The sequence below is a fragment of the Odocoileus virginianus genome, unplaced genomic scaffold (assembly GCF_023699985.2).
Source record: "Odocoileus virginianus isolate 20LAN1187 ecotype Illinois unplaced genomic scaffold, Ovbor_1.2 Unplaced_Contig_15, whole genome shotgun sequence".
In the NCBI taxonomy this organism is placed as follows: Eukaryota; Metazoa; Chordata; class Mammalia; order Artiodactyla; family Cervidae; genus Odocoileus; species Odocoileus virginianus.
In genome coordinates this window covers 929,565-945,225 of record NW_027224332.1, presented here as the reverse complement: position 1 = coordinate 945,225, position 15,661 = coordinate 929,565, and the positions used below count along the sequence as shown (strand labels likewise).

Sequence of the window (15,661 nt, the reverse complement as noted above, 5' to 3'; positions counted from 1 at the left end):
TCCATTTTACCAGTGTGGAAAATGAGGCACAGAGAAGTTAAGCAACTTGCCCCAGGTCACACAGCTAGTAAATAACGGAGATGATGCAATAGGCCTGATTGCTGCTCTCAATCGGTAAGTGAAATTTACTGGAATTGAGATCAACCTTTCTCTGCCATTTCACAGACTCCTGGAATGGGTGAAGATCTTTAACATCCTGTATGGTAGTATTTTGTTTTTCTCTCTTCTTTTTTTTAGAGAGGGAGGTCATAAACCAAGTGTACAAAATATCTTTTACATTACAGCCTTGTGCACACACACACACGTGTGCGAGCGCGCACATGCACACATATACATACCCAAAGAATGGAAACTAAAACTTCACAAGGTAATAGCTACTCTTTTTTTTTTTTTAATTGATGTGTGCCAGGTCTTAGCTGCAGAATGGGGATCTAGTTCCCTAACCAGGGATCGAATCCAGGTCCCCTGCATTGGGAGCACAGACTCTCAGCCCACTGAACCACCAGTGAAATCCCAACAGCTACTCTTATAGGTGTAATAAAGTCCAATTTTAGATTCAAAACTATTTTATTCTTTAAAATTCTGTTTTCACCTACTAGACTGATTTTGCAACCCACTAATGCAGCTGACTTGCCGCTTCAAAAACCCTGCTCTATTGAGAAAGCCACTTAAACTGACACCAGTTTGCAAGTCTGAGTGTAAAAGGAGGCAGGGCCAAGCTGGATCTTTTAAGGCTCATAATAATGATTTGTTTACTTGCACAATGTGTGTTTCCTAGGTCACACCAGCCTGAGGGGAAAACTGGGATCAGAACCACGGCACAGGCTGTTCTCACTCTCTCTGCTTTCATCAGTTCTCTCAGAATTGCCAGCCCCTCCTCAAAGACCCTTTCCAGTTCCTGAGGATGCCAGGGAACATTGCACATGCGCTCTCAAACATCCTCATTTTCCTTTCTTTTGCTAAGGCTCCCTGCTGGGATCATTTGCCACTTCCTATGTCTGTGGGCCTCTCAGTACTGTGGGACGCCAAGCATGAGTTGCTCCTGGTGGAAAATCCAGTGATTTGGGTGATGTCTGAGCCATGGGCCTGGATGGGGACACGGTTGGTCTCATTTCTCTATAGCAGCTCTGGGTGCCAGAACACAGTGTTTAGTCTCATAGCGCCCATAAGCAACACCATGATACCCACCAAACTAGAGAAAACACCCTCTGTTACAGGGATCCCAGGGTAGGTTCTTCTTGTACATGTATGCTCAGGCGTGTCTGATTCTTTGTGACCCTATGGACTGCAGCCCGCCAGGCTCCTCTGTCCATGGAATTTTCCAGGCAAGAATACTGGAGTGGGTTGCTATTTCCTACTCCAGGGGATCTGCACTGGCAGATGAATTCTTTACCACTGCTCCACCTGGGAAGCCCAGATTCTTCTTACACCCTCATAATTACACATGTTCAAGGGCAATGGGTTAAAGAAAAAAAAAATCAAACCCATCCAACGTTCATTCATAACCACCTTCTTTTTGTCCAGCCCTCGCTCTTACCCTTGGACCAAGCCTGATGCTCCCTAGCTGGAAGAGAGTTCTTTCTTCCCGAGGAGGCTTCTTGGTTCCCTCACATGTAGAAGCTCTTGGCAAGACCACAGTCTGTCATCCTGCCCGGAAGTGCCTGCTTCCTAGAGTGAACATATACTTAAGATAAACTCATTTCATTTGAGAGCTTGGCTTTCCACATATCGGAAGTCACAGGTTCAGAATTCAAGTCCCACTGCAACGACGACAGTGATGATGGCGATGACAGATCATCCCCATATATCAGACCCCATGCTGAGCACTTTAAACACATTATTGTCTCTCATTCTCTCCACAACTTTACCTGTGGGACTTCCCTGGTGGTCTAGTGGCTCTACGCTCCCAGTGCAGGGGACCTGGGTTCCATCACTGGTCAGGGAACTAGATCCTGCATGCTACAACTAAAGATCCCGAGTGCCACAATTAAGACCTGGTGCAGCCAAATAAATAAATTAAATATATTTTTTAAAAAACCAACTTTATATGATATGCAGTATTAAATACACCCCCCCCCCCCATTTTACTGGGGAGTAAAACTGGCCTAGAAAGCTGAAATAGCTAGCCCATGGTCACGTGGCTGGCCAAGTGCAGAGCCAGCCCCGGAGTCCCTCAGCCTCTGCTCCAGAGCCGGGACTGGGCAGGGAGCCGGCCTTGGCCAGGCCTCCCCCACCTTCCTGGGCCTCCTTCCAGCTCTGCTTTCATCCTTTCTAGGCACCTCTCCCAAGGCGCCCCCGTCATGCACAGGTGGGCTGCCAAAACTTATATAAACTTCCAAGCTGGAGGAAACCCCTCTTGGGGAGGGAAGCATCTACCCTCCCACTTCCCATCCCCTCTCAGTGTCCTACCAAGGCTTCCCGGAGGAGGGCAGGGAAGCTTGGTCAGCAGTAGGAGCTCCCCCCCAGGCCCCTCAAGACGTCACTCTTGCAACAACCTGCCCTCCTCTCACTAGTTCCCTGTAAGGAGGGAACCAATTCTGGTGCCTGGAATGGTTCCTCCTCCCTAAAAATACCAGTTATCTGTATTACACAGTTCAATTGGTGCCTCTTCTTGGTGGGTGTTTTAATTGAATGGGGAATTCAAGTCTGAGCTTTAAATGCCATACAAAAAGAAAAAGTTACTGTCTTTTCAGAATGCCCATTGTCATTTGTCCTTAGAACACCCCCCTCACCCCCCGCTATGGTCCTTTTTCCACTTGAACTGACAAACTGAACTGCCAGATAAATACAGCTGTGAAGTGAAGTTATGGCAATGCTTTCTTTCCCTCATTCATGCCCTCCCGGCTTAACCAAGTCAGACATGAAAGACTGCTCATCCTTTCACATCTACAGAGAACAGAGCCAGGGACTGATCAAGCCATCTTGATAGTTTGATACACTTGAAAGTGAAACGGAGGGAGGGAAGGATCCTGTTTCGCCACAAAAGAAAGAAAGAAAGTGTAGTCGTTCAGTCGTGTCTGACTCTTTGTGACCCTATGGACTTTTCAGCCTGCCAGGCTCCTCTATCCATGGAATTCTCCAGGCAAGAATACTGGAGTGGGTTCCCATTTCCTCCTCCAGGGGATTTTCCCAACCCAGGGATTGAACCTGGGTCTCCTGCATTGCAGGCAGATTCTTTACCATCTGAGCCATGCCTACAGGGATCAGTTTAACTAAATATCTGCCAGAGGGTCACCCCACACAGAGTGGTGTTCCTACCACTCATCGTCCTTGTGACCCCTCAGGACCTCAATCTCCCCATGCAGGGATTGGAGCTAAGAACTCTGAGGTCCCGGAAAGTTCTCAGGGTCTTTATTGCTACCAAATGCATCACTTACAAGTCAGAGAACTTAGGGTGTAGGTGATTGTTTGACTAAAAACCATCTTTCATAACAATTTTTGCCACATAATTATTCCACGCAGCAAGTTTCCACTCTGCACTTAAAGCAGGATTCAGTCTACAAAAATCTGACTTGCAGCCAACTTTTCAGTGACACTTTTACTGTTTCCAGTGGGGCTTGTCCCCTGGGTCACCGTTTTTAAAATCACTGTGATAAACTCCCCCTCTCCATGGAGCCTGGACAGGGAAGCAAGAGTAAGATGCATTCCAAAATCATTACTTCTAATTGACTTGGTTTTTTCTTTTCTTGTTTTGTGGAAAGAAAAAAAACAAAAAACCATATTTACATGTTCCCCTCCACCACCCCCATCACCCCCCCCAAACTGGTTTAATGAAAGCAACCTACAGGTCCTTTAGAAACACAAACCAGATTCTATCCCTTGTCTGCCTAGAACTCTGCAGAGGCATCCGCGGTCCTCTGGGTGGTGGCCAGGCCTTCGCAGATGCTGCCTGCTCACCTGGGATGCTCCCGCCAACACTCTCCATCATCCCCCTTACCCTGCAACTCAGCTCCATCATTGCCTTGGGAGTTGTCCCTGACCTCCTTCATGATAACTCTGAGGAGTCATTTGGAATTTCTTGGGATGAGCATGTCTCAACCATGGGGAACCTCCATGCTCTCTGGCTGTTCATGAGGGCACGTTGGTTGTACATGGAGGTGTGCACGGATTCCCTCCTGTATCTCTCCCTTCATGGAGCCTGCAGTCTTCTGGGTAAACAGACAGCAGTCAAATAGGGGAATGACCATGACTGCCACCGCCCTCCCTTCACAGAGCTTACAGAGAAGTAAATGAGGGATTTGTGCTCTCTACGATGAGAAGGAACGGGTGGACTGTCAATGACTCAAGCTCTGTGTAGGATGAGTTGAGGTCATGATTGCACCTTGGCTTACACAGTCCATGTACTCCTTTCAGTCTGAAAAGCTGAGACAAAAAGGATGGTGGACTGACATCCCTGACCAGCTATGACAGCTTAAGGGATGATTGCCCACCACGTGGAAGGAAGCCCAAGCATCTATTCCTTACCCTAAGTACCTCCCCGGGCACAAAGATAATACCTCCCTGCCCCAGAGCCTGGGCTCTTGTTTAAATGAATTTCCTTCTCCAAGGGTGCCTCCTCTTTCCCATCACGTGGGACAGTGGCATCCTATCATTTGGATTTAATGTTTGCAATATATATGGAACATCTGTACTGTCACGCCCATTGTACAGATCCAGAGACACCATCAGCTAGTTCACAGCAGGATTGGACCCTCAAAAGCTGGGTCTTTGGCTTGTCGGCTGGCATTTTCCCCACCCTGTCTCAGCCTCCCAGGCTCAGCCAGACCTTTTCCAGAGCCCTGGAAGCCCAAGTTGGCTGCCTCCTGCTGGCAGGGACTTCCTTCCAGGCTTCTGGTTCTAGTGCTGAAGAAGGGGGGGATGAGAGGTGAGGAGGGGGTGTTAAGACACAGAGGCAGTCAGTGTTTCTGTCTCCCTCCTTCACACGGGAGGAGGGAATGGCTCACGTGGGGGAGGGTGGATTATGAAAATCAATAATTTATGACAGTGAAGTGTCAGAAAAGTATTTACTCACATTCATTCCCTGAAAGTCACATTCTCCATGTGTTGTTTGTCTTTCAGCGATGGCATCAGTCAGGTGGACTCAGCAAGAAATACCAAGGTTTTTAGCCAAAGGTTGCAGAGGGAGAGTTTCATTTCACTTCATTTTTCCAGCCAGGGCTGGCTCCGAAGCTGGTTTTTCTTACTAGGTTGTTTGCCACACGGAAAAGCAAATTCCCAGAGGTTTCCGAGATTGCTGAGATCCCAGGCAAGATGACTGCTCCCACCCACCCGCCCACCCACCCACTAATAAGACATAATGCCGTCCTATTTTTGGTAACAATTAAAGGGCCTCCCGGTGCAAGCAGAAAGCTGTTTATTCTCTGTTACATCACTTCGCTTTGCCTTCGAAGGCTGGTCTGTGCTCTGTGTTTTCGTGGTGATGCAAGTCTGCTCTCTCCTCCAGCCGTTGGGTCCCTCCCATCTCGCAGCACCTCACAGGTCTCTTCCCCAGCAGTGCCTCGCTGGAGCCAGGAGCGGCTCACGAATCAGCTGCAGGTCCCTGTTTTGAAAAGCAGAGAGACAGAGGCAAAGGAAAAGGGTGGACTCTTATGTGACCTGATCTTAGAGCAAGACAATCACCATCTGAATTCCAGAAGCCCTGTTCATGTTTGGGGATATTTTTCCGACTGCATGGAATCAGAGAGAAGCCAAAGGATGGGAAATGCCTGCATCCCCCTGAAAAGAATTGCTTATTGCCTATGTCTCTTATCTGCGCTTCTGCTGACTGAGGGGAAGAAACCAGCAAAGCCAAAATGCCCTGCCGTGTGTACTTGTACCAAAGATAATGCCTTATGTGAGAATGCCAGATCCATTCCACGCACCGTTCCTCCTGACGTTATCTCACTGTAAGGCCCGTAAGCATTTTGATATCTAATTTACGATTTTAAAATTCCAGCCGATGTATTTGGGGCTTTGTATGTATTGGTAAAAGGGCATGGGGAGAGAGATTCCTCTGGCACGCCTGGCTGTTTGACAGAGCTAACATTTTGCTGCATTTAGAAATTTTGATTCTTATTAGCTGCTACAGAACATGCTTAGATATCTTCCACTCCCCGAACATTATTATGAGAAACCTGCAGCAGATTCATGTCTCCTACTTCAGCTGGCAAGGCACAGTATCATACTTCATAAAATAGTGTCAAATAGTGACTGTTTTGCTAAACCGGATTAACATAAGGTTTGTTCTGTGTTCTGTGTGTGTCTCTTTGTGTGTGTCTGTTTGTTGTTTTGTTTTCTTTCAGATCCTTTGTGAGATCTGGTTTTACTGAAATCTCCGAAGGGAGTTTTTTATTCACACCATCGCTGCAGCTCTTGTGAGAAATATTTATATCATGACTATTTTTAATATAGCATATATTTAGATAAGCCCTCTAGTGAAATTATCTCAATATTAATTTTGTCAAATGTGATTATATTTCTGGAGAGGAAAAGAATTATCAGTAAAGTGAGAGGTAGATGGGCTTGTTTGCGACCTGACACCAACGGTGCAGGTTGATGCTTGCAATGGTAAATTTGCTAACCTGTAATGCCGGCTACTCTCATGGCTATTTGTGAAGTTGTTGGAATGTTGTAACAGTGATCCTCACTTCATTCTCCCCTTTTACTTTCATTTTTGACTTGGGAACTTTGGTTATTTTACCCTGGAGTTTCTGAATTAGTCAATACAGAACTCAGCATAACATATGCACTCAAGATGTTGTCCTGGGGGACCTGGGGCAGGCTGCTACTCTGTATGATTTACCATGTGGGGAAGAAAAATCTCAATTCTTTCTAGGTAATTCCTTAAAATATTCATTCTTGAGTGACTGCTTTCTAATCTCACCTGATTTATAACTCATCTCCTTATAAGGAGGGAAAGAAAATATTAATATAGGATAGTGCAAAGAATTAGTCTTTGCTGTGTGTTTTGAGATAGCCATGAGGGAACCACATATTCAATCTATGTCTGAAAAGAGTCAAAAAATAATATTTGACTAAGAAATCAGATCTTTCCACAGGCATAATGTAACATGGATAACTTGTTCTCATATGTAATGTTTGGCAATTGGAGTACTAGTTCTCAGAGCAGGACTGCACAGGGGACAAGAGGTCCCCTGATGCTCAGGTGTCAGGCCACAGAGTGGCTTGTCATTACCGGTTCCGGGGGGGCGGGGTGGGGAATCAGCCAATTGTCCATCAACTGAGTTGTGGTTATCTTAACTGTATGATCCAGGACTCAAGTTTTTTTGCTTGTTTGTTTTAGGGTTTTTGTTTTCTTACCTTACTTGGCCATTTTGGCTATTTGAAGTTTTACATACAGAGAGGCAAATAGCATGGATTTGAAATGAGAGAGACCTGTATGTAAATCTCACTCCACCACTCCCTAGAAGCTAGACATGTAATTGTGTGCAAATGACTAAATCTCTCTGAGCCTCAGTCTTCTCATCTGTAAAATGGAGGTGTTGACACTTTGAAAGGTTGTTATCAGAAATACATGAGATTTCAGTAGATAAAATGCTTGGCGTAGGATATGACAAGTGGTTACACATTTTATAAATGGTAGGGTTTTAACTTTTTACATGAAACTAAAAAAGCTAGAAAAATCACTTAATCTATTGTTTTGTCTATATGAAATCCCCAAACTGATTTGATTATTCAAGTGTTTTGACATTATGTAATAATGTTAACTAATGTCCTTCTTCTAGCTAATGTCTTTGAATGATTAACAATTGAGTAGAATATTCCTAAGTGATTTATCTGTTTGACTGACAGCTAATAGTTGATTAGGGCAACGAACAAATTAGTTTGTTTAGTACATCAAACAAATTCAAAAAGGAGGCAAAGTCATCAATGCTGGGATCCTTTCATAGGCTAGATAAGAACTGGTTGTATGTGAGAAAGTGATCAATTGTGACTATGTTATTATTTGTCAAATACATATAAGGCTCATTTTAAAAGCATCCTTTTGATGGACTAAGGCACTTCTCTCTCCCCAGGATAATTAAATAGATCAGTCCTTAAAATTCAAGAAGTGTCATTTGACACACACTACTAACATTGGACGGTTGTTAGTTGTGCCACAGAACACCTGGATTGACCAGCCCCATCAGTTAGCATCTCTCCACTTTGTTTCCCCTGGGTGGACCCAGCCTCAGCAAGCACAGATGCTGGACAATGTTATAGAAATAGTTACCGGCTGCTGCAGGGTAATGTGATGACACGTATTTAGAATCACAGAGGGAAGCCAGGGAACTGGTTTTTAAATAGCCCGCACCGAGTGTGTGTGCCATGCCCCTGCGTTCCATGCTTCGAGTTCCTATGGAACATTCCAACCCTTATTTCTAAAAGCAGCTCAGGTTTCAGAAATAACAAAAGGGCGAGTAATTCTTGCCCTGGATGTCCTTACTTAACTCACATTGGCTAAACTCAACATGGCAGGGGTCAAAGTTTGTCTCTAATCGCCAGGACTCTGTTTCCTAGAGATTTTGCTCCCCATTCTTTTTTTTTTTTTTTTCCCATTTATTTTTATTAGTTGGAGGCTAATTACTTTACATTATTGCAGTGGTTTTTGTCATACATTGAAATTAATTAGCCATGGATTTACATGTATTCCCCATCCCGGTCCCCCCTCCCACCTCCCTCTCCACCCGATTCCTCTGGGTCTTCCCAGTGCACCAGGCCCGAGCACTTGTCTCAGGCACCCAACCTGGGCTGGTGATCTGTTTCACCCTAGATAATATACATGTTTCGATGCTGTTCTCTTGAAACATCCCACCCTCGCCTTCTCCCAGAGTCCACAAGTCTATTCTGTACATCTGAGTCTCTTTATCTGTTTTGCATATAGGGTTATCGTTACCATCTTTCTAAATTCCATATATATGTGTTAGTATACTGTAATGGTTTTTATCTTTCTGGCTTACTTCGCTCTGTATAATGGGCTCCAGTTTCATCGATCTCATTAGAACTGATTCAAATGAATTCTTTTTAATGGCTGAGTAATACTCCATGGTGTATATGTACCACAGCTTCCTCATCCATTCGTCTGCTGATGGGCATCTAGGTTGCTTCCATGTCCTGGCTATTATAAACAGTGCTGCGATGAACATTGGGGTGCACGTGTCTCTTTCAGATCTGGTTTCCTCGGTGTGTATGCCCAGAAGTGGGATTGCTGGGTCATATGGCAGTTCTATTTCCAGCTTTTAAAGAAATCTCCACACTGTTTTCCATAGTGGCTGTACTAATTTGCATTCCCACCAACAGTGTAAGAGGGTTCCCTTTTCTCCACACCCTCTCCAGCATTTATTGCTTGTAGACTTTTGGATAGCAGCCATCCTGACTGCTCTCCATTCTTCCTGTCCAATGTTCTCTGTTTCCTCCTGTCCTTGGGAAAGGGCCTAATAAGTGCATTTTCACTGAGGAGGAAATAAATGAAAAGGCTCCAAGTATGAATAATGCCATAATCATAACAGTGGTGGGAATGCATACTTCACAGACATAAAGAGTTCTTTTGTGGGATGGCGCCATCCAGTGCCCTGAAAACTCCCCACTGGAACACGAAGACCCAGGGGTCTGATTTGCCTTTGCATGACCTTTGCCATCAGACCAGACCTGGATCACACCAGCCATTGCTTGGGGTTTGCATTGGATTCTAATAGCATTTGCGACCGTAGATTACAAAACAGACCTGTCATAGTTTGTGAAAAGATAAGCTTCTGAATCAATTCTGCTCCATTGGTGTCCAAAGGCAGTTGGTTTCATGCTCAGTTGTGGAAAAAGAAAAAGAAAAGGCCCATTCCCATCACCTACCCTAAAAGTCTGACAATTTCATTATGGCCCCAAATGCTTTTTCAGACCTTCTGCAGAAGTCATGATGAAAAGTACTTTGTGAAATGTCAGCCTGGGGTACTGAGGGAAACAGACGTAATGCCTCCTTAAGTTACATGTTCTGGGGGAGAAGATCCTGGTAGGCTGTGGCTGGCAATGTGTGTCAGAGAACAAGAAAAACAAAAGCCCACACTCTGTAGAGAGGAGAGAAAGAATAAAATTATCCAATGAAATTTCATCAGATTAATTATATGAGCCTATTTTTAAAAACACCTATGGTTTTAAACAACAGCAAAGAAAAAAAAATCTTTCCCCAGCAAATGTAATTTCATTCATGTTATCCATAGGCCTGCTGTGAAACTTAACCAATGGGAATGATTATTCATTCTAGTTTGCTTTCAGTGAGAGGGAGTGGTACTTGTAGTGAATGGAATTTACAGAAATGTGTTTTCACACTGGACAGCCCTGTTCTTCTCAACCACAGACTAAAATCCCCAATGATATGGGCTCATTACAGAAGTAAAATTCAAATTTAAAAGTATAAAATGTGGACACATTGCCATTTATTCATAAAAGTTTTGATAAACTAAAGCTATCTAGTAGAACTCTTCAGAGAGTTCTATTTGCAGGGAGTAACAGGGTTCGGTTAGTATCACGCACACACACAAAATCTTGATATAAGAATTCAGGGTAGCTGGAAAAATTTCTATTTATTCCAATGAGGTCTGATCTTGTTTGAAGCAATAGAACTGATCCCTTGGCAGGGGCGGGGAGGGGGGAGGATATAATCATTTCTTTTATTAATCTACAATCAACACATAAATATATAGTTCATAAGAAATCAAAGACCAAAAAACCGAGAAGTAAACAGCATGAACAAGACAGATAAGAAGTCCATCCTTGCTATAATTTTATCAGTTAGTTCTTCAAAATATTATTTGTCCAGGGGAAAATATCCATAGCCTATATCACCTTCACAGTGATTGACCTCTTTATTTATTCCATGACAAGCGTTAAGAAACATTTTGTGACCTTCAATGACTACTCAAGCCAAACCTATCAGCTAAGAGGGCTTCTAGAGGAATTACTTACTGCTTGTGGATGAGTATGTTTTGGTTTGTGCCCAGGTGATGGCCTACAATGGACCAAGAAGTAAACATTTCAATCATCTGGGCTGTTTTGTCTACAGTCCGACCAGTGACCCATAGCTCTGATTTTTAACTTCTTAAGGAATTGTTGTGACTGTGCACACAGCCCTGTATAACAAATGTTTTCTCTGAAAGTGTATTTCATCTTCTCAGTTATTCAACCAGGAAAGTTAGGAGTTACCTCTTCAGGTCCACTTTCAACAGGAAATGTCCCCCCATCAAACCGCATAAGAATCTGCCATCTCCTCTTGACCCCAGGGCCATGATCCTAACTGAGGCTGCAGTCACTGTTCCACAGGCTGCTAGGGGAGGTTTTCCACTGGTCCCCCTGCTTCTGGATCCCATTCCTCCCCACCTCCATTAGCATTACCTTCCTGAAGTGCAGATCTCATCCTGATACCCTCATGCTTGGGAGCCTTTAATGGTTCCCTAGAAACAGAGAAACATCTGAACATCTGAGTTGGTATTAACAGAATTTGGCTATTTGTCTAGGGTCATCTCTCATAGTAGCAATAGCACACACACACATGTGCACACACACACATACACCACAAGCTCCATCCATGCCAGCCTGAAGTACCTCATTCCCTGACCTCTGTTTTCTCAAGTTCTATAGACTTTTCTCATGTTTCTAATTCTTCCCATCATTTTTAGAGCTATTTGTATCTGCCCTTGTCTCTAACAGAGGGTTCTCAATAGCCATGGTCCTAGAAAGGATGTTATAAGCTTAGATTAAGATTTTGCTTACTATGTATTTGTTGAATTCAATCCATATTTTCATAGATTTTATACTAGAGACTTCTGTCTTCCTATCAGTAGTTTCAGTCATGTTCACACTTCCTTTTGTTTGATATACGCGATCTGATTTCACACGAGCCAATAGTGTGGAGGTCTGGAATGTGCGCTGAACCAAAAGAAAGTGTGAAGAGGTTTTTGCTCATGACCTTATGATGTCAAACTTCTTCAACAGATGTTTCCAGTGTACCAGAATTTAAAAGGCAAAGCATCCAGAATCTTTCTTTAGACCCACTGCCTGGATCCCTTTTGTCTCCCTCTGATTTCCTCTAGGTCTTTGACAAGCACAAACTCTTATTTGCCACTCCAGTTATCTCTCAGGTTTGACTAGCCTCTCTCCTGTGAAAGGTCAGACTCCCCCTTTATCCAGTCTGACAGGACATCCAAAGAAAGATGCTAATTAAGCATTATTAAGATGGAAACCAAATTTGTGAACACAAATTTGTGAACACAGTGGCTTAGCTAAAACAAGTATTTATTCATTGTGTAGCTGCAAGCAGTAACAAAATGAAAGCACAAGCCTCCCATTTCAGCAAAAACTTTTGGGATTCTACTGTGCAGCAGGCTCAGCCCTGGGCTTTGTGGGAGACAGACAGATGAGTGACAGCTCTCCCTCCCTGCTTTGACATGGCAGCTCCAAGTTGGAGGTGAGCCCTAAAAAGGTAAACTCTATTTTGCCTGTATTCCAAGGTATGAGAAAGTAGTCTTGATAAGCTCTCTCATTTTGTTCAAAATGGTACTCAGTTGATTGGTGATGATGGTGACTCTTGCCCACTGTTGAGTTTATGGCTAATAGAGGCTACATTACCTGCATCTATTAATACAAAGTGGGCAATAACCACCGTACCTGTTATACAGGATTATAGTCAGGATTAAATGAAGTAATACATGTAAAGCACTTGGGACAGTTCCTACAACTCAATAAACATTAGCTTTTATTATTTGTTCTGAAAATCACTTTAATTTGAATGACCATACATCAGATTAGCATCTGATTGTATAGACTGGGTTTGCCTATGATGCTAGCTTTAAGATGTCATTGTTCTACACATAGGTCTGCATCAGAACTTGCTAAGAAATCTTCCTTCAAATACTTCTCACAAGAAAGGTGAACTATTTACTTTTCCCAGGGTGGGAGGGGAAAGAGGAAGCAGAGCCCTCTCATTCATGAAAAAAACAACTGGCACCATATTTTGTAAACATGTCAGGTTTTATGAAAAATAATTAACACTGGCCAGTCTTAAGATGAGTAGTTCTGTGATAAGATGGAGAGAAGCCTGAAGTAGAGATCAGGAGACATGGTTTTGAAATCCAGTTCAGACAGCAATGGACTGTGTGACCAAGTATCCCTGGATTTCAGATTTTATATGTATAAAATACCAGAGATAGATTAAAACATGGTTCTCAAACTCAAATGCCCAATGGGGGTTGGGATGATAAGGTCAATGAAAGAAACAGTTGAGTATAAGACAATAGTGAGTGGTAGTGACTGGGGTAAACCAGAGAAGACATGTCTTACCTAAAAATGAATCTTCACTTCCAACTGATTATTGCTGATGAGAACGTGCTACTGAAGATGGATCATATTTTTTTAATTTTTAGAAGAAGGCAGAAATCTGGAGGCAGATTTTTAAACAGAATAAAGGCCAAACAAAACACACATAACTGGCATTTTTGAGACCTTCATGTTCAATTAACTTAGGTTTCTTTCTGCTTAAAAATGCTATTGTATTCTGTTCTACAAATAGGGTACTTTAATACAGACAATGGCCTTGTTAAGGAAATAGACAAAATTTATTGTATCAGTTCTAATAAACCAGTAAATTAGATTGTTTAATGAAAGAGCCTCACATTATGAAATTGGCTATTATAAAGTTATTATTAGAATAATAATGTAGTTCCCAATTTCCCAAGCAGGTCCATTGGGACTTTATCAGAACCTCCCATGGTGGCTGTGACAAAACAGTGTTTCAATATCCCTCCCACAGGGCAACGACTGGAAAGGAATTGTTGAGGCCATTTAAATGGCAAGATGACAGGTGTTTACCTGTGTAAAATGTGATTAAAAAGCAGTGAGCCTTTACGGGGGACTTCCCTGGCAGTCCAGTGGTTAAGACTTCACCTTCCAATGCAGGGGGTGTGGGTTCAATCCCTGGTTGGGGAGCTAAGATCCCACATGCCTTGTGGCCAAAAAAACCAAAACATAAAACAGAAGCAATATTGTAACAAATTCAGTAAAGACGTTAAAAAAGGTCCACATAAAAGAAAATCTTAAAAAAAAAAAAAAACCTGAGCCTTTAAAAAATAAAGAGATGAATACATGTAAATCCATGGCAAATTTATTTCAATGCATGACAAAAACTACTGCAATGATGTAAAGTAATTAGCCTCCAACTAATAAAAATAAATGGAAAAAAAAATAAAGAGACTAGAATTTAAATATACAAGTAACTTTTGACTTTTAGAGAATTCCTTATGGGAGATCAGAGATTCTTCCTAACTTTGCTTCTATAGCTAAACATTTCTAGATCTTTGAGAATTGTCTTCATTGCCAGTTTACAAGTCATACAATAAAATCAGGCAAAGTTTTGTTAGGGGACATTGTCATTTGTATTGCTTGGTGCTAAGCACTTTATCTGTCTCATTTTTCAATCATTATCACAGTAACCCTGTGAGGAAGTATGATTATGTCCATTTTGCAGATGAAGCACTGAGTCCTAGAAGAGTTAGGTAACCTCTGTGATGTCACACCCCACATAAGAGGTAAAGTCGGAGTTTAAACCACATCCTCACTTTTAACTACATCTGTCTACTTTCTCTTGAACATGAATAACTGGGCTTAACTTTGCACAGTTTTGTTCCCCAAATCAAACCCCCTCTCAGAGGGTCAACCTTTGCCACTAAGGAGGATATTCGGAGGACTGTGTCCTGATCCCTGGAGACAATCACTGAAAAAGAATTTCAAAAGCCCTTTGAAAGGGTGGCAGCGTTGCTGGCAAGAACATCGAGTAGCCCTAGGATTCAGCTCTCATTGGTATGTGTAGGCTCTAGTCTCCCAGCGTTAAAAAAGAGAGGGACAGAGACACAGAAGAGGGCAAATGACAAAGAACTTATATACTTTAAAGTTATACCTTAGATCAATGTTTTCTCATCTTGTGTCCTGTGGAACACGTGTCCTGAAAAAAAAAAAAAAAAGAGTTCTGTGCTCAAATAAATTTGGGAAACTGCCCATTCTATTCATGCTTGCCTACTCACAATGCACCTTGGCTTAGAAAACCTCTGGAATTTCTTTATGTTGTTTTCCTTTTCTTAACCTCCAATAGGATACTAGGAATCTACACCTTTGGTGTTCATTTTATTTATTAATTATGAATCCCTTCCCTTGCTCTTGAGAGGCTTGCCAGCAGAGCTTACACAGGTAGAAAGAATTTCATCTTAAAGGATACGTTAAACCATCTGTCTCCATATAGGAGTGACTCAGGCAGCTTTGTTAGTGTGCATTCATTGGGTGTGATTATCTTTGAACGTGCCTCACTGCCAAGCTCTCCACCTGATCAAGCAGTGTGTATGGCACACACGGCTTCTTTGGGGATGTCCCAATGGATGTTCCATCTTTCAGAGTAAGTGCATTATTACTTGCAGCCCATTCAACAGGGAAAAAGCCCTGGAAGCTTGAATTTATGCTCTCACTAATTTTGTTTTAAGAGGGCTTCCTCAAGTTATTTCTCAGATGGCTAGTCCAGCATTTTCCTGGGTATATTCATTGTACATAAAACGCAATGATAAAAGGGTCCCATTATCAATAAGATAGGGAAACTGTATTTAAATCCTTTTTGAAGAGACTCAGTTTACTTGCAGATAGGCAGATTCCTGTA

The 15,661-nt window shown here is 42.7% G+C and overlaps 2 protein-coding genes across 6 annotated transcripts in view; one reads left to right on the top strand and one right to left on the bottom strand.

The window, feature by feature from the left end:
- The window catches only part of LOC110147210 (protein FRA10AC1), a 71,772-nt gene extending 66,519 nt beyond the window's left edge, over positions 1-5,253 (bottom strand). Inside the window, exon 1 of one of the 3 annotated variants that reach the window (XM_070464098.1) lies at positions 5,012-5,253. In XM_070464098.1, coding sequence (XP_070320199.1) covers positions 5,012-5,017 — 6 coding nt within the window. In that variant the 5' untranslated portion in view covers positions 5,018-5,253. The remainder of the gene's footprint in view (positions 1-5,011) is intronic. The other 2 variants (XM_070464097.1, XM_070464094.1) reach the window with 2 other exon arrangements.
- A 47-nt stretch (positions 5,254-5,300) lies between these two features.
- The window catches only part of LGI1 (leucine rich glioma inactivated 1), a 50,441-nt gene continuing 40,080 nt past the window's right edge, over positions 5,301-15,661 (top strand). The window contains exons 1-2 of one of the 3 annotated variants that reach the window (XM_070464092.1): positions 5,301-5,885; positions 6,282-6,353. In XM_070464092.1, coding sequence (XP_070320193.1) covers positions 5,671-5,885; positions 6,282-6,353 — 287 coding nt within the window. In that variant the 5' untranslated portion in view covers positions 5,301-5,670. The remainder of the gene's footprint in view (positions 5,886-6,281; positions 6,354-15,661) is intronic. The other 2 variants (XM_070464093.1, XM_070464091.1) reach the window with 2 other exon arrangements.